Consider the following 24745-nt stretch of genomic DNA (forward strand, 5'->3'; position numbering starts at 1 on the left):
TATTACTACGTATTACTTTTTGGGTAATAAAGGAAATTTATCATCATTATCTAAGAGTGTACATAGAGTAAATGTAACTCCTATAGCCTAATGTAATATCTCATAAATCACACAAGAGTAATAAATTAAACTTAAAAACTATGCGCGTTACAAGTTCAATCGAAGAAATATTAAGTATAATTGAATTCTACCGATTTCTAATTAGAATTAGAAGCAGAATTCTAACTCAATAGTTATACCATGGACCCGAGTCCACATTGCAAGGTGAATCCATGTCCATTTATATGCTGAACAATTTGAATTGTGAACATTCGGTATATAAATTGTGAATATTCAGTAGGTAAATTGTGTATTTTTGAACTGTAAACTCTGAGTATATAAACTGTAAACATTCAATATGTAAATTGTGTATTTTATATCAGATTTAATCCGAGTCAACATAATAATTTGCCAACGAACCTTTAAAAAAAAAAAAAAAAAAAAAAAAAAAGAGTCTACTTTCGACAATAGCGGTCGCGCTCGCGCATATGAATCCTGCCAGCAATGTGAATACTAGTCGCGTTAGACTTTGAATTCGGGTAATGTATACAAATATTTGTCGTTTTTTCTTATTTGTCTAAGGTTTTCCAATGTCCTAACGCAGCCCTAAATCGAGAAAGTTCTTATTTTTGCTGCCACCTCTGATTTTGTGTGGGGCAAAACTCTCCGCGCGCTTGGTTTCCTCTTCGCCAAGCAAGTTGGAAGCACCAGCTTCCACTCTGCGAAACAATTCAATTTTCAATCTTATTTTTTTGCTGTTATGCTTCTAATCCTGCAATCACACGACCAAAGCTGAGGTAAAAATGGTTCTTTCTTATCTTTTTCGTTTTGCAATATGTATTCGAGAGCCCGCCGCAAAGGGCGCCCTTGTTTGCTTGCAATTCTCGTCGCTGGGCGGGTTTGTTCCCATTAAAGTTTAAATTCTTTTTATGGTTTTGTTAGTGCTGTTTGTTTCCTGATATTGGGATTTCAGTGTTTTGATAGAGCAATTGCATGGTTTATACTGCTCTTAAGATTGGTGGGAGAAGATTTTTGTAAATGTGCTGGTACTTGTACATTGTCTGTAGTGTCTAGTTGATATTTCATTGGACATGAATATTTTTTTTGTGCAGTTTACATGTTTGATACTATGCCCTTTGTTTTGCATTGTTTAATTTCTTTTCAATGAGGTTCTGATTTTGTTTTAGGGTTCTTTGAGGTTTGCTAAATTGTTCAAGGTTTTGTTTTTTTTGGGTCTATGGGTTATGGGTGGGATTTGAATTGGTAATATATTGGATTATATTGCTTTGGGAATATTTCATGTCAAGTTGACACAACTCTTGTGCTAGTTTGTGATAGATAGTACATGTCCATTGAGAGGGACAAGATGGTGGAAGAATCGAAGCACGATGAAGGCCCATGGTTAAGCCCTGCAGAGGAACAATCGAGAATTATTGATATTGCTAATAACATTTCTGTGATTTCTGAACCGGTTGTGATTACTGATGACCCTTGTCTTGAGCTGATTCAGCCTGAGCATTCCAGCACATCTTCTGATGACCAACTGGGCCTCGTTGAGCGATCCCTTTCTGCTGCTGGTGCTGCAATTCTCTCAGCAGTGCTTGTAAACCCTTTAGATGTTGTTAAGGTGTTTATCTTCACCTTTTTTTTTCATTGTTATTCCATCTACTTCAAAATGATCTTGTGAAAAGAACTAATATAAATAATTTGTAGTTTTTGGACATTTGACATGCCTGCTTAGCATTTCTATCCACTTTGCAGACAAGATTGCAAGCACAAGCAGCTGGAAATATGTATTCACACCCATTAAGCAACATGACAAGTCGAATGGCAATGTTTGGACCACACATGGTATTGCAGGCTATAGTGTTCATTTGGCATAGTTCCTTTTTAATATATTATTATTATTATTATTATTAAATCTCCCCTTCCTTTTATTAATTTTGATTTCTCATTAATTTTACAATACATTTGCTTAGTTGTTTGCTGATCTAAGATGTTCACCTTCATGCACCCGTGCTGGTGTTCATGGAACAGTGGCAATCTGTCCACCTGATTGTTTCCAGTACAAAGGAACACTTGATGTCTTTTACAAAATTATTCGACAGGTTTGTTGTCTAGCTGTCATGCTTTTGCAAAGTGATTATTACTCAGATCAATTTTATCCACTGGTGCTGTGAACTGATGGAATTGTAGTAATGTAGTGATACTTTCAATAATGAAAATGATTTTATATCTCTGACCCTGAATTCTGTATGAACACTGACGTGCAGTTTAAATTCTCATTTTGCATGGCTTTAGTTGTAATTTGACCACTAACTGGAATGTTTTCGCAGGAAGGTATTTCTAGACTCTGGCGAGGAACAAATGCAGGTCTAGCACTTGCTGTGCCAACGGTAAGTGTTTAGCATGACTAGTTTTTAAAATCCTAAAACCCCTTCACAGATCCTAAATGATAGGAATTATTCAAATTAATTCTAAGAACTCCCCATTGGAGAATAATTGTGTCTTCTGAACAGGTTGGGATATACTTGCCTTGCTATGACATTTTCCGCAACAAGTTAGAGGAGTATGCAGCCCAAAATGCCCCAAGCTTGATGCCATATACTCCTTTACTAGCTGGTTCATTAGCTCGTTCTTTAGCTTGCACAAGTTGCTACCCTATTGAACTTGCCAAAACACGTATGCAGGTATTTTCTTCATCCTTGATTGAGGCTTTATCTATTCCACAATGCTTCAGGGCTGGAAGGAACAAGAATTTGGAAACTTGTCTTAGTTTTCTTTGTCATAGTTCTATGTCTGAAACATGTTTCTACAACGTGTGCTGTTGAGCTAGTTGGTATTCTTACTGTTGTTACTTATTGTCCTGGAATTAGTTGTTTGTGAATTTTCATTTAGTTTAATTTTTGTATACAGGCTTTCAAGGACATGCACAAAGGTAAGAAGCCTCCTGGAGTCTGGAAGACTTTATTCGAAGTCATCTCTAGTGTTAAGAGCACTGCTAATGCTAGTAACACCAGTAAGTTGATGTTTTCATTTTCTTATTCATAAGAACATAACTATTTGTTTGTATAGACGATTTTTAAACAACTGCACTGAATAAAAGCAGCAATTTCTATTATCCTTACTGACAATTCTCTATTGAAATATTATTATTGCAGTACAAAGCTATCGTGCTCTTTGGACAGGACTGGGAGCACAACTTGCTCGTGATGTTCCCTTTTCTGCAATATGCTGGTCCACTCTTGAGCCAGTGAGTTCTCATACTTTTACAGTTTTACTTTAAGATTTGAATTTGTGCCTTTGAGGCTTTGAGTTTATTTGGATTAAGGTCACAAAGGAATGATCAATTATCAATTATCATCACAGGCAAGAAGACGGCTTCTTGGTCTGACGGGAGATGAAGATAATGCTGCCCGCATCCTTGGAGCAAATTTTTCTGCTGGTTTTTTGGCAGGAAGCCTTGCCGCTGCTGCAACATGTCCACTCGATGTGGCAAAAACCCGAAGGCAGATTGAGGTTTGGTTGCATCAGTCCTTTTCCCTGTATTCTTTCTTCCCTCCTTTCCTCCATGTTTGGTTGCATTATTTGGTTTTTTTATATCATGCTTGCAGAAGGACCCTATCAGAGCATTGACCATGACAACGAGACAGACTCTGCTGGAGGTGTGGAGGTACGAATATTCAAAAACTAGTCCCATTGATTTCATTTTGTGGCACATAATTTTTCTCAAACCCGATTATAGTAAACAATACGGGGAACCAACCTATAGGCTTGTAACTTAAAAGTGTACCAGAAGAACAGTATGCTTTGGTTTATCAAATCAACAACCTGATTTTAAACTTAATGAATGATATTTATCCTCATATACAAACAACTCTACTCTGATGTCAATTGTCGGGGGGAAATAGGACTCTTAATAGGCTTCCCGTGAATTTGTAACTCCACAATTGAACGCACACACAAACACACATCTGCAGATGCATGGCCACTTATTTGGATCTTTATTAACTATAGATAAGTGATATAATATTAAAGTGATTAAACTTTTGACTTCCAAGTGTGCTGATGAATGCAGAGATGGGGGCGTGAAGGGACTGTTTACTGGTGTTGGACCCCGTGTAGGCCGAGCAGGCCCGTCAGTTGGTATAGTTGTGTCGTTTTATGAAGTTGTCAAATACGCCTTGCATCATCAGTACGCCACACCTTAAACTGGACAAAGGCGCACAATCCAAATCTAATTAGTTTCTTCTGGACATTGACACAAAGCAACAGGTCCTGACAAACAAATAATACTTTTGCTTTCAGTTGCATAGGAACATCGCCCTCGTCTTCTTGTATGTTCTTTGTGGAGACATTGGAGCGTACAAGAAGCAGTTTTGCTAATGTTGGACCATCATTATAGATGCCTAGTTTTGTTTAGGGATAGGAAATAATCCTTCCTCCCTGGTTTTACTGAACAATTTGGTTTGTTTGGCATCTTGGGTGGAGCAGAGATTTTGGTAAATGTTTGTCAATTGAGAAAGTAGTTTTTTACTGAGTTGATCTCAGTTTTGTTAAAGAAATCCTTGTTTTTTGTTAACTAATTATATCCTTATTGATACGTAGTAGTTTCTTGTGTATCATTATTGTACTGTTATGGGGAGTTGAACTTAAAAAACTTATGATTATATGATTATTAGAAATTGATATGTATTTTTCGTCTATATTTTACACACACACACACGGACTACACATGTGACACGTATATTTTGGTCAAGTCCGAGGTGCGTCAAATTATTGTGTGGACCATGGTTCACATAGTTGTGTGGATCATGAATGTAACATATATATTTTAATATACTAAAAATATATTATTTGTATATATAAAATACATTATTTGAAATTACAGGCAATCTCCGTTCAGGTTGGTCTGATTCAATTCAATTACAAGCAACTCAAGCAGGATGAGGTGCCCTGTACTGAAGCTGAAGGGGTTCGAAGTCTCTTACAGTCACTCAGGCTAACCAAACTTGTTGGCCGATTATTTTACCAACACATTTCTCAATCTTTTACACAACTTTAGATGAGTCATTAGTCACTAATACCACTATACAATATAGTACTTTACATGGAAGTATTATTGTAAACAAGCTAGTACAATGGATGATTAGTGTGGCCATAGAAAAGCGCCGATGGCGAACTTCCTCTTGTGATGAACGCTGCCCGTCGCCGGAAGGCCGTATTCCGACAAGAGGGCGTCCAGCTTCCACTCCGGCATTGACTCGTAGTCCGCCGCAGTGTAGCGGGGGTAGTGCAACGGCATCTTGAAATCCCCATATCTCTGTTTCTCTGGCATCTTAATTGGTTCTCTGTTGGGATTATTATGCCCCATTTTCATGTGCCTTTTATAGGGGGAGAGGGACAGCGATAGCCGGAGGCGGCACGCAATTTATTTACAACTGAATGAGAAGTTCCAGAACATTGGTGGGAATGGAGTTGAGGTGGAAGCTTAGAAACCACCATCTTCTTCTCCTTCCTCAATACGACGCAGTAGTCACAAGAAACGCCCAAAAATGGCAGGGAAAGACCCCAACTTTGTGGGATTTAGGTGCAACGCTGTTGTCCTAATAATGGTTGAAAAACACATCATACCAAGAGCCCAAGAGGAATGCAAAAATTGTAACTACATGCGCCGTTACTCCAACTAAGTGTCGACTTGGCAATCACAAAATTTTAAGTTTTATTTTAAAAACTTTTTATTGATCATTTTGGTCTGAATAGGTACGATATGAACAAGTTTATATCTTTGTAGTCTTTTATCGAGGTCACAAGACTGTCTTCACTCATAGCTACCTTCAAAGTAGCAGTCAACCGATCTTCTTGAATTGAGCTGATTAAATTTGAACAACATAAGTTGTTTTGTCTTTTTGTTCTTTAGGCTAATGACTTTTAGAGTAGCATATGACTTTTTTAGTTTGGGCAAACTACTATCTCTTTGTGGTTCTTGTTGGTTAAGTTTATAAAATATACTTTATTAAAAGTGTATTTAGTAGCTGCTTTTCCGTAAATCAAAACTAGGTGAGAATTCAATTTTTATTAACCATACAATTCTTAAAGACGGAATAAGGAGAAGTTCTTGGATTGAACCTTCGGAAACATCTGTCCTAAACCTCCAACCTTAAACCTCACTAAATATTTGTTCTGCCTATGAAGACTAGGAAGACATTTTTTTTCTTCTTTCAGATGTTATCCTATCTATGAATTCCACGTCATGCGGTATGGTAACGAAATTAACCACTGATTTGGCAGTATTGATTTTATTACAAGGATCAAATTAAATAAAATTTATGTAGAGAAAATATTAACTTAAAAAAAATTTAAATAATAGATGAATTTCTCCGGGACGTTGACGCAAAAAAAAAAAAAAAAAAGAAAGAGAGAGATTTTGATTGATGTAATTTCGAAGGAACATTTTTTTTTTCATAAAAAAAGAAAAATTTTCAGCAGTTATTTATATTAAAAAGTGATTCTTTTTTAACTACTAGTAGGAGTTTGCTGTTTGCTTGGAGCTTCAAGGCTAAAAAAATCTGAGAAAAAAGTGTAAAGATGAGAGCTTTAAGCATTCTATGTGGGTTCGCTCGTTCAATTCAGAGCAACAGGAGCAGTCTGATTTCTTCGGTTGCTGGAGTGCTCAACCCCTTACGTTGTCGAGCTTTGTCAACAATGTCGAGAGAGGATCCAGAACTGAAGGAGCTGTTGGATTTCATGGACAACCTCAAGAACTACGAGAAATCAGGGGTACCCAAAGGCGCAGGAACAGATTCCGATGATGGGTTCGATCTTGGTAGAATGCGGCGCCTGATGGCGCTTCTGGGCAACCCTCATTCTACGTTCAAGGTCTGTCTTTTCTATGTATTTTTTTTTTTTTTTTTTCATATACTACATGTGTTCTTATGCGGAGTAGTAAATTTACTGCTTTATTGAGGAAGTTTCTTTGCTGGTTTGCTATGCTCTCTCTAGCAAGATAGCCTGTGGGAGTGAAAGGTGGAATGCAGCTTTTTTTTTTTTTTTCTTCAATTTTATTTGATAGTAAATGTTTAACTGATTGGGTCAATTAGTTGATAACATTAGCAGATTGTAGAAAGTGTTTAGTAATTTAGTTGCTAGCTTATAGCTATTTGGTATAATTTCTTTTCTCAAAAAGCTAATTGAAAAAGTTGTTTTGATCAGCTTTTTGAATTTTAACATTTTGGAGTTACAAAAAGCTGATTAACCAAACACTTATATTGATTTTTTTACCAAGTCAAACATCTAATAGTGGTCAAATAAGCCAAAATTGACTGATAAACTAATTATTTTACCAAACATGACAAAGTTTGTTGTACATTTTTTTTTTGTTTATGATGAGAGAAACCCATAGTCACTATTTGAGGGTTGAGAGATGTGCACCGGATAAATCCAGCCATATGGCCCTAGTCAGGATCCAAGGCTGACCAGCTCAAATCAAGAAAGCCAATAGGCCTGGCCTACTGGGAGTCCAACTTGTAACCACACGGTTACAAAGTCAATAGTTTGACCAATTTGGTTGGTGTTGTGCCGTTTGCTGTGCACTTTTCATTTCACTAATGGAACCATTGCACCAGCTGGTTAAAATCTGTAATTGGAACCATTATGACTAATGAAATCATAATAGGCTGTTCATATTGCTGGTACTAAAGGAAAAGGATCAACTGCTGCATTTCTGTCTAGTATCTTAAGAGCAGAGGGCTATTCTGTTGGTTGCTATACCAGGTATTCAATTGTTTTAACATGAATATTTCTCACTAGTTACTAGAGTAAAATGTTGTCATATGTTGTTGGCTCAAATCAACTACTTGTTCTTGGACAGTCCACATATAGAAACTATTAGGGAGCGTATAACCTTGGGACGGTTTGGTGAGCCAGTGTCTGCCATGGTATTGAATCATCATTTCCAGAGGGTGAGGACAGTTATCGAGAGAGCAGTGGAACTTGAAGAAGGGTGTCTCAGTCATTTTGAGGTATGATTATGATGATTATCAATATTCCGAGATTTTTTTTTTCAATGAGAAGTTTTTGCTGGTCTGACCATTTTTATTCTTAGACATGTAACCTGTGCTGTGTTTGGAATTGAAATCTCAGATTTTCACTGCTATTGCTTTCAGCCTATTTTCTCAAGAGAATGTTGAAATTGCCGTTGTTGAGGTTTGAGTACTTATCCTTTTTCATTGTGACTATATTTTCCTTATGCTTGTCTCCTTATCCTTTCAATTGAAGTTGGCGTTGAACTGGATAAGGCCATAAAATGCAAATAATTTTCAGGCTGGATTGGGTGGAGCACGAGATGCAACAAATGTGATTTGTGGTTCTCATCTTGCTGCATCAATCATAACAACAATTGGCGAGGAACATCTAGATGCTTTAGGGGGTTCCTTGGAAAGCATTGCAGTTGCAAAATCAGGGATAGTCAAAGATGGCCGTCCAGTTAGGTGGTTCTTGCTACAGAAACCTTTTATTCTCATTTTTCTCTCGCACTTATACAGTTCTTTGCAAACCACATCAATTCGTCTCATTCTACTCTGCTTGGAACTGGTTTGACAATTCTTGGTTTTGTTTTCTAACGGTTAAATATTTCAGTTAGTTCTAGGTGGGCCATTTCTTCCACATATTGAGTGCATTCTCCGTGATAAAGCAGCTTCTGTGTCTTCACCTGTAGTATCGGCTTCTGATCCTGGAAATAAGAGTTCTCTCAAAGGCTTCAGCCCAACATGTGGCATAACTCACCAATTGTGTGACATAGTGCTCCGGATTGAACGAGACCTTTCTCTGGTGTGTGAGTTAAAACAGTTTTTTTAAAAACCTTTTACATTTCTAATGACTGATGAACTGTTTTTCTATCTTAATAAGTTTTGCATTTCTACAACAATCATGCAGTCCATTGAGTTATTTGATGTGAGGCTACACATGCTTGGGTATCACCAACTTAAAAATGCAGTGACAGCTACCTGTGCAGCACTTTGCCTTCGTAACAAAGGTTAGAATTGTGTTTTCTGGTACTTTATCCTCGTCAAGTGTGTGACATCCTTTTTTTGTTCTATTATCTTTCTTTTATTTGTTCTCACATTTTCTATTTGTCTCAGGATGGAGAATGTCTGATGCATCCATTCGTGCTGGTCTAGAAAGTGCGATTTTGCCAGGCAGAAGTCATCTTTTAACTTCAAAAGAATCTGAAAGGCTAGGACTACCTCAAATTACTGTACTGCTTGATGGAGGTTAGATCCCGATGTCTTGAGAATAGCTCGGGCAGATTATGTATGGATGATTGCATGTATGTATGTATGTATGTATGCACGTGCGTGTGTGTGTTCTTGTAGTGTATTAAGGAGTTGTAGTTTTCGGTCTTTTACAATTAGATTACAATTATTTTCAGCACATACGAAGGAATCAGCCCGAGCTTTGGCCGAGACAGTCAAGATGGCATTTCCAAAGGAAAGATTAGTTCTTGTGGTTGCTATGGCAAAGGACAAAGATCATCTAGGTTTTGCGAGAGAACTACTCTCAGGTTTTAGTTATGTTCTGTTATTTTTTTAAAAAGGATACCTACTTTTACTGTGAATAAAGTTCATAAACAATAGGGTTAGCCTTGCTAAGTCATACCCTGCCTATTTGATTAGTTTATCATCCTTAACGTGTACTCATTTTGAGGATCACCCTTTGATATTTTAAGCACTCATGAGCATATCCTTTCACGAATTCTTTGAGACAATGAATGATTACTGACGTTTTAATTAGTATGAAATATACAAAGTCCCTACTTATCAAAAAGAAACTCTCGCCCATTTCTATACATTTGTTGGATGGATTCCTAAAAAAAGTGTGAAGACTATAGGAGTAGAAGTGTTATGTTGCTTTATGATTTTGAAGAATTGTTTTTGCTGTTTTATTTTATGATTTTTTTACGTGTTATGACCTGCTTCTTATCGATGATCTGCTTGTTCTTTTTGCAGTTAATTCTTTGGAAGCCGTATTTCTTACAGAAGTTAGCATTGCTGGAGACAAATCTCGAACGACTTCAGCATCTTTTTTAAAAGATGTTTGGACTAAAGCTTCGAGAGAAATGGGTATTAATGTTCTTGATCTTGAATCTGCAGATTGCAAACAGTTTACGGATCAGTCAATTCTTTCTGCTAAGGCTGTAGAACCCCGAGCAATATTATTTTCTCAAGGGTCATTAATGGCCTCGATGAGAGTTGGATCTCAGATTCTGAACGAACGAAAGGGAAACCAATTCGGAGTTCTGTTAGTTACTGGGTCTTTGCACATTGTTTCAGCTGTATTACAGTCCCTCCGTTTATGAGCGTTGGAGATTTTCACCATTCGTTGCAAAGAGAAGATTGGAACACAATATGTGTTGTCCCGATGCCTCTCAGAAACATATTAAGGGGACTCTACCTCTTTCGGTCTACATTTTTAGCATCATCGTTAAGGAATGAAGAAAAACGAAATAATAGTAGAGAGGAATTAGTTTGTGTGTATGTAACTCATTATCGATGAACGATATCTTTAATAAGATGTTCCTTTGACATATGGCTCGAGGTCGGGCTATCTCTTGTGGTACGACATAGTGCTTTCTCATTAAAAGTGCTGCACGAGCTAATTCAACTTTCTGGTATGCGCTTACACTCCTTCCATTTCCTTTATTTCGTCTTTTATTTTATTTTTTCCTTTCAAGATGATTAATTCCTGAAAATTTAATTCTCATTAACACGGGGAGGACATAACTACATAAGTAACTAGCATGATTTGCTTAATGTACCCTTTCGGGACACTTAAAGTGGATGGACCCGAAAAAAAAAACATAAGCATTCATGCATAGTATTCCCGATATAAATGCAATACATCACTGGTAGCAATTACTTGGTGTCTGCTTGGTGAGGAACTGAATTTATTATTTTTACATGGATATCTATGAATCTATATATAAAAGGGTTCTTGTATTTTAACCCGGACTTAAAGACCCCGGGGCAAAGGGGCTTGTACGTACCATCACACAACATCACAATGGGGCACGAAAATTCATTTAACTGTCAAGAAGCAGGCCGAGCTGGCCAGCTGTGGCGGCTTTCCATTGGATGTCACGTCTTGAATTTGATAAACAGTTAAAGGAATGAATGGTGAAAAATTGAAATATATGGTTAGAGTAATGTTTTGCCTCATACATTTCGTGGTCGTCTTTAATGAGGTGTTCTAGATTGTGATATGAATGCAGTTAGGAGGACCCGCATATTTACTTCAGTGTTGTTTTAGGTTTTGTCCTACATTGCATAAATGCTATGTAGATGTCCCGGTCTATAACATTAAGCGATGCCTCCTTTCTACTGAAAAGGAAAAGAGAAAGGGCCTTAGAAGAAGGTGGTTGTGCTCTTCTCTTTACCATTAATTGAGAATTTTTGCCTTATTGTGATGGGTGTGCATGAATGTAGATATCGGTTTCTTTTCACATGTCAAAATCTCATGCAGATCTTCCTAGGGTTAATATGATCGCTAGAATTACACTTCTTTCGGTCTTAAGACCAAAGATCTCTTCTACGATGCATCGTAATTTGAATACTGTATATCTGTATAAGTAAGAAATTTTGACTCTCCTACCGTTAGGTTATGGATTCTTTCTAAACCGAGGTTAAGGTTCACTAGGGTTTCTAATTAGGTATGTAAATATGTGCTGTGAGCTTATCGGGAATGGAGAGCAACTGAGCAATACTATTGTTGGGAACTGATACTTAACAAGCTAAAGGCGAGATTGGTTGAAATATTACAGTATTACTTATGATTATTGGAAACCGGTTGTTGGTTATGGTTTCTTGTGAGACGCTTGGGCTGTGACGTTTGACCTCACAGCTCTCGGTTTATCCAAGAAGGGTTGCATCTGAACCATTATGGTCGAGCTTTGTAATGGCGTTTTGAAGTTTCTTCATTGTGGCTGAGCCTGGAAAGTGGCAATGGATAGTGAAGAAGCTTTATGTATATATGAGTTTCCATTAATTTCAAGAATAACTTGTTAAACTTCAAAATTTCTAAAATTTTCAAATTCAAATTTTGAACTTAAAAAATATTTCAAAAATTTTGAGTAAATGACTGCTAATCTATGGACCTGGAGCAGTGCTTCATTGATATCCTCCAGATTGTCTGCAACTTTCTGCTAAACAATTCATAATAGGCTATGTGGCACTAAACCGAAACTAAATACACTGTTTGTTTTTGTTGCCGGGACTGAATTTAAGCCAGTGAGGCTTAGCCGCTTAGGCTCATAAGCGGTTTTAACAGGTCTTATGGCTCGAGTCTTGTAAGTATATAATGCTCATCGTCTGCTACTTCACTTCTAGACTTAAAGTATGATTATTTCTTGAAATTTAATGTTTTCATGGCTTTTTAGGTTGCGTACTTGTGCTGATTAATTGGTCGGTTGGACTGAAATCGCATGGAGTTTTCTGGTAATCGCGGTACAACCCTAATTCATTATTGTGCATATATGCATGGGGGGGTTGTTGGGGATGGTAAATGTGAAAGATGATTGGTGATATGGAAAAAATGTATTTGTTCTGAGAAGGGGAGTAAATGCTAATATGCTATGAATCCAAAACCATTCTGTGTTGTTTTTGCTGTTCCAGATTGTCATAAAAACGCCCCCACCCCAGCCTGCATTTACTCTTCTCGCCCGCCACTCCTCTCTCTGCCATCATTATCGCCCACTTAACTTCACTTCACCTGTATCTATCGGTTTCTTTGTGTGTCTGATCTGATGCTCTCTCTCCCGGGACATTTAAGGTGCTCGGTTTTTTGAATTTTGGGAGAGACGAGGGCTTAAATGTGTGTGAATCAGAAGGGGGGGCACGTAAATGGCGTGTCTGTGCATTGATATCACAGCAGAAGCTGCTGCTCTGCTCTGATTCTGCTGCAGCAGGCTCGTCCCCGCCTTCAATGTTCATTATTGATCGAGCTTCTCTCTTTCTATCTCTCTCTCTCTTCGTTAGAACAAGTTGCAGTTTTTGCCCTCGTCATCACCCTCCACCCCGCATTTACTCCCCCCCTACCCGAGATTTCAGAGCATGGCGTGGCATCCATGGCTTTAAAACTGAAATTCTGCATTCTGCAGAAGGAATGAAATGAAACAAATACTCTTTACTCTTTATTTTTTTCTGCGTTTTAAGTACTCTCTTGACAGAACTATTGAACCTTCAAACCCCCCCTTTTAACTTCTTCACATTCTGAATATATGGATTGAATGAATGGCAATAACTTCAATTCTCTTTTCTTTTGTTTTGTTTTCATCCCACTTTAAGTTTCTTCAAGAAAGAATTTTGAAAGTTTTGCTGTTTGCTTAGTTTGCATTAATATTGTAGCAGTATATTTATTATACAACAGATATAGATACATCTTTTGTGTCCTCTTGTATACATATTAAGCTATGCATTTATGCCACCCAATTCCACGCGGTTTGTATTAAAATAGTAGATGTGTATCAATGTAAGATTATTATGGGACGGATGTAAACATGTTTTATAACGTTCGAATTTCGATTGAGATCACTTCGTATATTTTCCCATACACGTAAGATGTTTATAAAATGGATAAACTTATATTTAAAAAAAAAAAAAAAAAAAAAAAAAGAGAGAGAGATAGAGAGATACTTACAACTTGGTAACATAATTGTTCTCAAAATGTTGGATCCCCAATCCTAAGGGCTCCCACATTCCGACCCCAAGAACATCTGAGATGATATAAATCATGATAACTTAACTGAACATAGAGGTTAGTCCCACTTTTTTTGAGAAGTTGCTTCTACACTGTTGTTGGTGAACCTCGATCTCGAGTCATTGTTCTCAAACTTCACATCAGTGATCAACTGAGCTGCTGTTCATGTAGGCAAGTTGGTAACATTATTGTTTCATACAGTTTTTTTTTTTTTTTTTTTGAAGAGATACAAAGTTGTTAAATGTTGTCTCTTTTTTTGGGCTGCTTTAATTAGCAGAATGTTTCCCTTCCTGCATAGTTGGCAGTAAATTGGTGGCTAAATAGATAGATAAATAAATAAAAATCTATATATGATATGATAAAATTGTTATGAAGGGGATAATAAATTTATGAAAAATTCTAGGGTACCACATACATAAAATCTATGATACACAAAACTTTAAAAAATGATTTTTTTTTTTTGTACCGATCCTTCCATAAACGTACGTTTTCTTCTTCTTGAATATTTACGGAAACTTTTTCTTTCATCCTTCTTTTTCAAAGGATCCACCATATTAATTAAAGAATTCTGTGCTAATTTTCACTCGAGTAAGAATTAAACTTTACGAGTGCGACTCAAGTCGAATTCATATTAGTCTTTCAATAGTGGGAATACTAAATACTGTATGTACAAAAAAAAATTGAAAATGTGTTTTCCAAAGTGACATGTATTTTAAGGATTTAACCGGAAAGGAAAAAAAAAAAAAAAAAAAGAAGCTCATTTCTAAAGGAAAACTTGTTTTTAAATTGTCATTTTTCTATGTCTTGTTTTCCATTTCCCGCATTTTTTGTTAACTAGCTTAAGTAAACTAATAACTATAAGCCAACTAACATGTAGTGTTATGACATTCCAATTACTATTTGAAATAGGTGGTCATAGGTTCGGACCCCAACAGAATCATGAGAAACGCTTTCACTAATATTATGTTCATAAATAAGAGATGGTCCCTAGCTAGCTCCCTCCTTACAAAATGGTCCTAAAGGGGTGGGGGACTTGGGTGCTTTTTGTCATTTTGCTCCACTTTTATGTAGTGTTTTGTTGCCAGGGAACCACCAGGAGAAATTATAGTCTATATTTGTTTTCAGAGAGGAAAGAGTAACATCTCCCCCATGAAGGAAAATGACACTATATTTTCATTTCCATATTTGGGGAACTGAGCATTTGTTGAGACTTGAGAACATATGTTTTTATGTATAGGATTTCCTCCTTTGAAAGGTATATACAAACCTAATTATTTAAAAAAGTTTAAGTTTTTCAATCCACAGTTACTATTCATTATTGACAATAATGACTAAATATATAGGTAGTAATCAGTATGAGATGCATTTAAGCCAAACAGAATGTTTGAGACATTTGGTAAATGAGCTGTTAATGCAATTATAAGATCAAATGATTGACTCTTGTATATATGTATCATGTTAAAAAATTATGGACCGAATTTACTTGTTACTAATAATATAATTAAACTCTGTGGGTGTTACTCTGAGTTAAATTTAGATTAGTCTCACACAAGTGGAATGCATAAATATGAATGGATATGCAAGGGAAGTCATTAATGGGAAACAAGTGGAGCCTAAGTACTTAACCATCCCATTGTTTGATTGCTTAGTTGTGTTTAAACATGGTTGAGCAAAAACACTTGCAGTGTCAAGTCTAGATCATGCTCCATTTTTAATCTCTATATATCTTATTCTTTCTTTCCCAATAAATAAATGCTTTAAATTAAAAAGTAAATACTGCTCTATTATTTACTCATAATAAATTCTTCATTTTTTTTTAAATAGGAGTAATTATTAAAAGCAAGACATGTGTAGAAAAAGTGTTGGGTGACTCGATTAATGCCTATGCAAGCATTCAAGCAGTCCATTTTTAGGATAATGTGGTAGGGCCTTGGCTTTTCAACATAATAAAGCCTCTTTACATTGCAATCTTGAATTCTTAAAGACAGTTAAAAAAACTATTTTTAGTCGAGACAAAGCTAAGCTATCATTTTTTACTTTATATATGTATGTTAATTGTTGTATGATACAATACTCAATGCCATGCCCGCAATCAAAACCTAGGATGTATGGTACAAAAGATAATGGCACTATAAGCAAAATTGAATTTACCTTGTACCTACATAACGGATTTCATTCAATTCCATAGATAAATTCAAAAATATTTCACTATTTACATGCATGAAACCCTTTATATATATCACTCTTGTGATGTCAGTATTGTTCTAGGGAATAACGTCGCCATTTATACACCCTCTGATCTGCTCTCTCCTATCAAATTAAACCCTCTCTCTCTGATCTTTCTCTCAATTCAAACACTCTCTCCATTTCTTCAATTCCCCTCTCAGCTAAAACATCTAACAGTTTGCTGGTTTTGATTGCGTCGTCATAACTCGTGACAAATAATGGATACAGCTGGGAATTTATCAGATTTCTTTGAGGACTCGGAGTTCGCCCGCGACGACATCTTCGGAATCCTTGAAGGTTTGGATGATGTTTCCGACTTTAACCAGATGACACCAGCGTTTTCCGGTGAAACAGCCGCCGGTGGTGGGGTTCGAGAGTTATCTGAGGAGACTGAGGTAGAGGGTTCATTATCACCACCGAGGAATTGCAAGAGACAGAAAACTAACGGCGGCGCGGTTCCTGACGACGTTAACCCGTCGTCGGATGAACAACAGCCTCGGATGTCTCACATAACGGTGGAGAGGAACCGCCGGAAACAGATGAATGGCCATTTATCCGTCCTCCGCTCCTTGATGCCTTGCTTTTATGTCAAAAGGGTAAGTATAGTATATTTGAATGCCAACCCGATCACATGTATGTATAGTTTAACTATCAAATTAAACTATAAATAGAATACACTCAGCAATCTCAAAAACAAACAATCTCAATCAAGTTAGCCAGACTGTGAATTTGGTAACTAACTACAAGATTACAAGTTCAAACTCTAATCTCAACGGTAGACCAATAGTTCTCTATTGGCCTTCATGGACCACCTAAGTTGGTTTACTCTGCCACCTAAGGTTATAAGTCAGGTTTACTTAATGCATATATACCTCAAGTAGTGACTGAGAATTTAATGATGTTATTATTAGGGTGATTCAACTCTGATCTCAATAGTAGGCCAATAGCTGTCTATTGGCCTCATGCATAACCTAAGTTGGTTTTCTGTACTCTGTCACCTAATTAAGATTATAAGTCAGGTTTACCTAATGTATGTATATGACTGAGAATTTAATATAATGATGCTATTATTAGGGTGATCAAGCATCAATAATTGGAGGGGTTGTGGACTACATAACCGAGTTGCAGCAGGTTGTTGAATCTCTAGAGGCCAAGAAACAAAGAAAAGTTTACAATGAAGTTCTTCTAAGTCCAAGAAAACCAGGATTATTGAGTCCCAGAATAAGCTATCCCATCAGCCCCACAACGCCGCAACCGACAACTACCTCGTACAACAGGCAGCCGCCGACGGTTTCAGCCGCCATTGCCGCCTGCCAACTTATCGAGCCGCCGTCGTCGTCTTCTTGCTCTCCGGCCACTACTTCCTCCTCCTCCTCCGTGGACAGCGCCAACGAGCTGGCCGCGAATTCCAAGTCGGAGATTGCGGAAGTGGAGGTGAAGTTCTCCGGCGAGAATGTGGTCGTGAAGACGGTGTCTCCTCACATTCCCGGGCAGGCCGTGAAGATCATTTCTGCACTTGAGGATCTCTCCCTCGAGATCCTCCACGTCAGCATCACCGCCATTAATGACCACACCATGCTTAACTCCTTCACTATTAAGGTAACTTTTTTGCATGTACCACGGGCATGCATTATTTCTTTATTGCCTTTTTAGGCTAGCTCTCAACCTCGGGAATACCACTTTTTTCTCACTGCATGCAAATTAGGGCTTCATTTTCTTTTTTACTGCAAAAAGACTTATTTATTCCATTTTTTTATTAAAAAAAATAAGATGCAGTTCTCAATAATCACGGATAGATTTTTTTGCATCAAGTACAACTCAAAAGTTAAGAAACAAAGCTTTGAGTTTATACCTGTAGGCGGGGGCACCAATACTGATCACTACCGGGACCCAAGGGCAGAGCTACAGTGGGGGCAGTTGCCCCACTAACCCCCCCACACCTCATATATAACCCTGATAATATATGTATATATATAATACATGTTTTAGAGTATAACTATATTAAACAAATAAATGTAAACAAGAGGTTAATTAGTTAGACTAGTTGGCATATGCGTGTTTTATGCTAGGAAAGGTTAAATGTTTCTTTTTCTTTTTTTCAAATTATCTCTTTTGTTTTAATGTTTCAGTCTTTACTGAAAAAAAAAATTTAGATTTGCCCATGACCGAAACTTTTCCTAAAGATAGTGTTATTGATTAAGGCTAATGGGTGTTTTTGTTGTGTGGGTAGATTGGGATTGAATGTCAACTCAGTGCGGAGGATTTGGCTCAACAGATTCAGCAAACATTCTGCTAATGATTATGAATGCTGTCACAACAACAACATTAAACTACATATATATGATTGCTCCATCATATCATGTCGGCATCCAGTTTATATATGCCCATATATATAAATATGTAACTTAATCTTGTTTTGCTAAGAATAGATAGGGCTGCAGGCTTTCCCAATAGATTAAATTAGTTGTAGATTTTGTCCATTGATTAATCCTAATTAATTATGTGTTCACTGTCGTCTGTCATTGGTTAACTTCTTGTCTGCTTCCTTTTTTTTTCTTTTTTTTTTTTTAGGGCCGTTTGCGTCGCTTTATAGCCCATATAATAAGTCTACGCCATTGCCAGTTTAATGGGCCTTTACTTAAAATACTTTTTGATCCATATTCAATGGGCCTGCATAAATTGGCTCTATGCATGATATTTAACAATAGTTATACCATGGACCCGGTCTACCTTGCAAGGTGGACTCGTGTTCATTTATATACTGAAATTATGAACATTCAGTATATAAATTGTAATACCCGAGTTCACAAAATAATTTGCAGAAATTTAATGTGATATTAATAGCGTTTAAAACATGGTTACATACCTGGGTCTTTGGATCTTGGGTCGCTAATTGAAGATATACGAGACACATATGACAATTTTTGACCTTTTTAAAAAAAAAAATAATTCTAATATTTTACTTCCCAACCTTAAAAGTTGCGGAGTAGACCCTATATGAACAAATAAGCAGCACATGGAGCGTCTTCTCACTCATCACAGTCGTTCTTCCTTGACTTGTAAGTGAGTGTCACATGCTCCTAGTTAGTATAAAGATATGTTTCATCCTCAACGCTATAAAAGTCAATTTTATTTCACTTTTCGGACTATTGAAACCCTTCCGACCTCCTAGCATTGTAAGATAGATAGAGATTTTCCTAAGTTAATCAAACATCAAATTTCACGAAAACTTGACACGAGGAGGATTCAAGAAATGACGAAATGTTCTTTTTGCAAAATTTATGGCTGCTATTATGCAACGTTAGTTCCCTAAAGCCAACGCCACGTAAAACCACAAAATTTTCCAATCCACTACAAAAAGATGGGGCCATGGTGACGTTGACTAACACCTTTGACCCATTTTCAACCAGCCACGTGTCATATCCATATCTATTCTCCCTCCAAAATATCTCCCCTCCCACTCTCATCTCACCACGTCAGACTTCCTCCACCGTGGCACCCTCCACGTCATATTGCGTTTCTCTTTGTGCTCGACGTGGATCGTTTTTCACCGTCCGCGGAATCGCTCGACACTTCTGGGCCGTTGATCTGTCATGTAAAAAAGCTTGTGGCTGCAGAAATTCGAAAGGGTATATATTGCCTGAGAAACATTTTTGTCTGTGAAATACTACGGTCCAGGGCCCTCCGTTTGATTGAGAGTCACCGGAATCTTGAATCTCCGGCGACCAGAAACTCTGCAGACTTGCTAAATTCTCTCTGAGGTACATACAACTCTCTTTGGGTTTCTTCTTTTGTTTGAGAAATCGTGCTTGGATTACTGTTTTGTTGGATTTGAATAGCTGAAAATTGAATCATTATGCTCATAAATGCCCAGAAATAAAAAATCAATCTTTAAGAATGAAATTGGACAATTGGACTGTATTTTTAGTAGATAATGAAATTTTTTTCTGTATTTGAATTTGAGCAACTGAGTATTCCTTAGTTCTACTAAAGTGTATAGGTAGATAGTATTGTAGTATCTATTAACCCAATAATTTAGAGCAGTTGGTAATATGACTATTAGTTTCAAAGATCGGTTCTTGTACGGGTGCATCATGTTATCATGTCAAATAGCTCTAAGTTAGTTGGGCAACACCAACCGATTAGACGGTTGGCTTAGTAACTATATGATTTCAAGTTCGACTCTCAGTAGGACTAATGGTTTCCAAGTTCGACTCTAAGTTAGTGGGGGCAACACCAGTTGATTAGACTATTGGTTTAGTAACCACAAAATTTCAAGTTCAACTCTTAGTGGAAGTGACTTAATAGTTTTCTTGGTTTGAGTCAGTTAGCTATGCGCAACCTAGGTTGATTTATTTGATTGTGGTCCTTTGATAGCTAGAGTCACAATGCGGGGTTTAACCAATGTACACCCTCGGGTAGTGATTGCGGAGCTAGGCCTTTTTGGGACTGAATCCGGGTTAGTCTGATACGGTGATTGGGGATTAGTTATTAGTTGATTGTATTAATAAGATGTTTCAAATGTTGAATCTTCATGGTTTGCTGGTTGGAATAATGTTCTTACTGACAACATTGTTAGCTGATTTGTATCAATTTCATGTTTATAAAACACTGTGGCAGGACTGGCAAGGAAACCATCCTTCACTACAATCCTTTGTAACACACAGACTTTATTGGCATGGGAGTTGTGACTGTTTCTAGCTCTGCTGCAAGGAGTCCTTTAGGATTGAGCACGAGATTTTCCTCTCGTTTATGTGCGCTTAAAAGACCATTAGTATTGTCATTCAAAGCCAATAAACCGAAAAATGCTGCTTTGGTTCCACCTGATGAAGCTACATCATTGTCTCTAGAGACATCAAAAGAGAGTAAAAAGAGACTGGGGCGAGCTAAAAAGCGTTCAGATAGGATACATGCTGTCTCTACCGGTGAAGCCTCTCCGAGTACTCTAGATTTGGATTACAACGATGTTGCTGCCAAACTCGAGAAATTATACATCCATAGTCCAGAACCCACTACTTCTGGTATAGGTTCTGAAGGCTGTATAGTCAAGAGAAGTTGTCAAAGGAAGAAAACGAAACGGTTGAGTCTTGATAAGAGGGTTGCTCTTAGAAACATGAAGGGAGGCGAAATAGTTGCTTCTTCCCACGAAAGGAAGCTTAAGGAGGAAACAGAAGAAGAAAAAATCAATAAACTTGTTAGAGAATATTCGGTTGGCACAGATTTAGTGAGCATGGACTGGAAGAAAATGAAAATCCCAGCAGTGCTTGCTTCATCTGAGCATGCCTGGCTCTTTAAGTTGATGCAGCCTATGAAGGTAAGGATAACGTTTATGCGGTTTATTTTTTATCCTGATAACAATCCTAGAACTATTGTTATTTCTCCTATTATTTATGGTGTAAACTTTCTTTTTTGCTGAAATTAAGGTAATCCTTCAAGTTAAGGAACACTTACAAAACGATCTGGGGCGAGAACCATCTGGTGTTGAAATAGCAGACGCAACAAATGTGGATATTGTTCTACTAAGGAAAATATTGGAAGCTGGTCGAGCAGCACGAAACAAATTGATCAAGGTAACTCTTACATTTTATTGCCTTCTTCTTTTAAGAAAAGTTTAATTGTCCACTTGTAATGAAACTCGTGTTACACTTCGTTTACTTGTTTGGTAACTGTTGTAGTTCACATAGTGATCATATTTCGTTGCAGCACAACCTACGACTGGTTTTGTTTGTCATCAAAAAATATTTTCAAGATTTTGCAAACGGTCCAAAGTTCCAAGACCTGTGTCAAGCGGGTGTGAAGGGCCTTATCACAGCCATTGATCGATTTGAACCAAAAAGGAAGTTACAGCTCTCAACATACGGTCTCTTTTGGATTAGACATGCAGTTATACGCTCCATGACTCTTTCGAGCTTCATTAAAGTGTCCTTTGGGCTTGAGTCGGTTCGTTCTATATATTCTGCTACACCTGACACCTCTATTATATATAAACTCCATATGTTTTCTATTGAAATTATTAAATTTGGTGCATGTAGATGCCAATAAAAGAAGTGTGATTTTCTTTTGATTCAGGTACGAGCTGAAATCCAGAGGGCGAAATTAGAATTGTTGTTTGAACTTCAGAGGATGCCAACAGATGATGAGATAACAGAACGAGTAGGAATCTCGACTGACAGATACCACGAAGTGATGAAAGCATCGAAACCTGTTTCCTCTCTCCATGCAAGGAACCGCGTGACACAAGAGGAGCTTATCAATGGAATTACTGATCTCGATGGTGTTGAAGGCGATAAGAGGCAGCAACCCGCTCTTCTAAGGCTTGCTCTTGATGATGTGGTAATTTCTTTCAATCGCTTTCTTTAAATTTTAGCTGTAACCTATGTTGCTTTCTAAAAAACGCTTTTCTATCCAGTGCCTGATAAGTTGTAGCTGTAAAACCTCTTTTCCCCTCCCTCCCCCGTCAAATTGGACCATCAAAGTTAGCCATTTTTTATTGGATACACACATTACAGATAACATCTTTTTTTATGTTATCTAAGGAAAATGGTTTTGTGACTACTGACTGTCCTATCTTCCTAGTACTCGTTTTTATAACCAAAAGAAATCTTCATAGTACTTGAGCTGGTACTTTGTCATTAGTTTATCAGTTACCAGTTTCAGATGGATTGATATGCTAATCTTTTTGTCTTGATATCTTGTGCTAAGTGCGGGTACACTAGAAAGCCCTCCAGGTTCTATAAACAAGTGCATTCGTGTTATAGCTGTCATGTTCTTCATAAATATCAGATTTTATCGCTGTTATTATTCAGTTTCGAGGGAGAGGATGCATACACTTGTATAACATTAGAAGAGGGCAGTCGATATAAAAAGATTTATTTGCTGATAATCGCAATGAAAAGATGCAATGTATCATATCATTGGCGCTTTTCTGCAATTGTTTAATGGTTCTTGCTGTTTTTCTGTTTATCTGTTCATAGCTTGATTCTCTGAAACCGAAAGAAAGCCTGGTGATTAGACAGAGATATGGACTCGATGGGAAAGGCGATAGGACACTGGGAGAAATTGCAGGAAACCTAAACATTTCGAGAGAGATGGTGAGGAAACACGAGGTGAAGGCTCTGATGAAGCTCAAGCATCCGGCTCGAGTGGATTATCTTCGCAGATACATTTTCTAAGGACACCAACGCCCTTGATCAGCTCGAGCCATCCACACCCTGCTGTTGTTGATCAGGATAAGCTCCTGCAACAACTATATGTGTTTGCTGTCGCGATTATACACTTATACTAATCATTTGTATCATAATCACATACAGATAATGTAACTTACACACATGATAAAGAGGAAAAAGAATCATATAACAAAGCAAAATATTGAGTTTTACAAGACTGAAACCACTATCTGTAACTAAGCCAATCAATTTACAACTTCTGCAGATGGCTTTTTCTCTTTTTTTGGGTAGTAATGAAAGGTGAATGAATGTGTGGTAGGTGTAAGTTGGTAATAGTACTGAAAGGGATGTGAATCTACCTTTGCTTGAATCATCCTAGTACTGCCACTTTTTCTGGTTAGTTGGCATATGGTTAGGACTGTTCATTGAATCTGACATGAGATCTGTCTTAGTCTATTGTAACTAAAGGTCTAAATTGATCGTGAGACTATAAATTAAATTTATGTTATCCTCAACACGCCCTCACACAAAGAAGTTTTCTAGTTTAGGAGCTAAACCGCATCTAACTTGAACCAAAGTCAAAGCCTGCATTGCTATATATCAAGTGCTTTGGTAGTGGATTGGTGGTAGGAAGTATTTGTGTGACATGATAAATACAATCCCCACAAGATTTTAAGTTTGATTTTTTTGTCGGGGTTATTTATTAACCTTCTTGATTTGAGGCTGGTCTGTTAGTTATGGGTAACATATGTTGGTTTAACTCTCTGTGATGATCCTTTTTTTGACTAGGGTCACAAGACATGCTTTATTTAAGACACCCATTTGAGTACTGGTTGCGGATTTTTGGTAAATCAAAGAAAATTTGAATGTCGAGAGTAATAATACCTTATAGTAAAATTTGTGTATCATGAATGTTGAGACCAAACTAAGCTAGATTTTACCTATTGTGGTAGAGTTAGAGTTTCAACTTGAGTATTGTTTCGTTCTAAACTATTCTCTGGGACCTTATTATCAAGTAGTAGGTTGTCCTCTATTACACTAGCAATGAGCTCATCACCTCTCTCACCTAAGCACCTAATGAGTAGGCAACTCTCACTTTAAATTTTTCTTAACTCCCTTTAAACATTATCGACTGACTCTTCTAGATAATACACTAGATTTTTAATGAAAGCACCAAATGCTATGCCGCGCGCCTCAAATTAAGTTGATATCAGTTTAAGTATCACATTTTTTTAACCGATATAAGATCGTATCACGAAGTATCCCAACAATACAATAACCTAAACTAGATAATGGCTTCATTTTCTCAAAAAAAAAAAAAAAAAAAAAAAAAAAAAAAAGATAATGGCTTCATCTTTAAAATATGCTAATCCACGTATTGAAAAGATATAATATAATACAAAATAATGGAAGAAGGAGACGTGTATATGATCCATCAAATGAAGCTTTTGATGTAGCGATCCATAAATGGAGTTAGCAATTAAGTAAAGATATATCTAATCATTGGATAACGTTAGGCATTATGCATGTTCCATTGACTAGGGAAAATTAAGCACAAACCA

The 24745-nt window shown here is 37.1% G+C and overlaps 4 protein-coding genes across 5 annotated transcripts; all 4 read left to right on the forward strand.

Annotated features, from left to right (window-relative positions):
* Positions 1 to 608: 608 nt before the first annotated feature.
* LOC115998113 (mitochondrial carrier protein MTM1-like) lies at positions 609 to 4728 on the forward strand. 2 transcript variants are annotated; one of them, XM_031237589.1, is made up of 11 exons: positions 609 to 836; positions 1378 to 1666; positions 1801 to 1890; positions 2019 to 2147; positions 2376 to 2435; positions 2559 to 2729; positions 2956 to 3058; positions 3201 to 3292; positions 3409 to 3558; positions 3654 to 3712; positions 4118 to 4728. In XM_031237589.1, the coding sequence occupies exons 2-11, from the start codon at positions 1385 to 1387 to the stop codon at positions 4248 to 4250; spliced, it is 1269 nt and encodes a 422-aa protein (XP_031093449.1). In that variant the 5' UTR covers positions 609 to 836; positions 1378 to 1384; the 3' UTR covers positions 4251 to 4728. The 2 variants fall into 2 exon arrangements, with proteins under 2 accessions (XP_031093449.1, XP_031093448.1); XM_031237588.1 differs by having other exon boundaries at positions 610 to 836; positions 1368 to 1666.
* Positions 4729 to 6582: 1854 nt separating this feature from the next.
* LOC115998642 (dihydrofolate synthetase) lies at positions 6583 to 10719 on the forward strand. Its single transcript, XM_031238263.1, has 10 exons — positions 6583 to 6918; positions 7715 to 7812; positions 7910 to 8060; positions 8182 to 8244; positions 8362 to 8523; positions 8677 to 8868; positions 8974 to 9073; positions 9180 to 9311; positions 9470 to 9601; positions 10047 to 10719. The coding sequence occupies exons 1-10, from the start codon at positions 6628 to 6630 to the stop codon at positions 10394 to 10396; spliced, it is 1671 nt and encodes a 556-aa protein (XP_031094123.1). The 5' UTR covers positions 6583 to 6627; the 3' UTR covers positions 10397 to 10719.
* Positions 10720 to 16079: 5360 nt separating this feature from the next.
* LOC116000346 (transcription factor SPEECHLESS) lies at positions 16080 to 18579 on the forward strand. Its single transcript, XM_031240413.1, has 3 exons — positions 16080 to 16613; positions 17092 to 17616; positions 18248 to 18579. The coding sequence occupies exons 1-3, from the start codon at positions 16236 to 16238 to the stop codon at positions 18311 to 18313; spliced, it is 969 nt and encodes a 322-aa protein (XP_031096273.1). The 5' UTR covers positions 16080 to 16235; the 3' UTR covers positions 18314 to 18579.
* Positions 18580 to 19658: 1079 nt separating this feature from the next.
* Positions 19659 to 23516, forward strand: LOC115999897 (RNA polymerase sigma factor sigE, chloroplastic/mitochondrial-like). Its single transcript, XM_031239842.1, has 6 exons — positions 19659 to 19778; positions 20638 to 21331; positions 21441 to 21587; positions 21721 to 21957; positions 22087 to 22350; positions 22992 to 23516. The coding sequence occupies exons 2-6, from the start codon at positions 20696 to 20698 to the stop codon at positions 23187 to 23189; spliced, it is 1482 nt and encodes a 493-aa protein (XP_031095702.1). The 5' UTR covers positions 19659 to 19778; positions 20638 to 20695; the 3' UTR covers positions 23190 to 23516.
* Positions 23517 to 24745: the final 1229 nt, after the last annotated feature.

Source organism: Ipomoea triloba, chromosome 12, assembly GCF_003576645.1.
Source record: "Ipomoea triloba cultivar NCNSP0323 chromosome 12, ASM357664v1".
Lineage (NCBI taxonomy): Eukaryota > Viridiplantae > Streptophyta > Magnoliopsida > Solanales > Convolvulaceae > Ipomoea > Ipomoea triloba.

Excerpts from the sequence above, each read along its gene's own strand:
- LOC115998113 (XM_031237589.1), top strand. The coding sequence starts at position 1,385 with ATGTCCATTGAGAGGGACAAGATGGTGGAAGAATCGAAGCACGATGAA. Across the intron at positions 3,059-3,200 it reads TGCTAATGCTAGTAACACCA|TACAAAGCTATCGTGCTCTT; the intron begins GTAAGTTGATGT and ends TTATTATTGCAG. Across the intron at positions 3,293-3,408 it reads GCTGGTCCACTCTTGAGCCA|GCAAGAAGACGGCTTCTTGG; the intron begins GTGAGTTCTCAT and ends TTATCATCACAG.
- LOC115999897 (XM_031239842.1), top strand. The coding sequence starts at position 20,696 with ATGGGAGTTGTGACTGTTTCTAGCTCTGCTGCAAGGAGTCCTTTAGGA. Across the intron at positions 21,588-21,720 it reads CACGAAACAAATTGATCAAG|CACAACCTACGACTGGTTTT; the intron begins GTAACTCTTACA and ends ATTTCGTTGCAG. Across the intron at positions 22,351-22,991 it reads GGCTTGCTCTTGATGATGTG|CTTGATTCTCTGAAACCGAA; the intron begins GTAATTTCTTTC and ends ATCTGTTCATAG.
- LOC116000346 (XM_031240413.1), top strand. The coding sequence starts at position 16,236 with ATGGATACAGCTGGGAATTTATCAGATTTCTTTGAGGACTCGGAGTTC. Across the intron at positions 16,614-17,091 it reads CTTGCTTTTATGTCAAAAGG|GGTGATCAAGCATCAATAAT; the intron begins GTAAGTATAGTA and ends TGCTATTATTAG. Across the intron at positions 17,617-18,247 it reads TTAACTCCTTCACTATTAAG|ATTGGGATTGAATGTCAACT; the intron begins GTAACTTTTTTG and ends TTGTGTGGGTAG.
- LOC115998642 (XM_031238263.1), top strand. The coding sequence starts at position 6,628 with ATGAGAGCTTTAAGCATTCTATGTGGGTTCGCTCGTTCAATTCAGAGC. Across the intron at positions 8,869-8,973 it reads TTGAACGAGACCTTTCTCTG|TCCATTGAGTTATTTGATGT; the intron begins GTGTGTGAGTTA and ends ACAATCATGCAG. Across the intron at positions 9,602-10,046 it reads TGCGAGAGAACTACTCTCAG|TTAATTCTTTGGAAGCCGTA; the intron begins GTTTTAGTTATG and ends TTCTTTTTGCAG.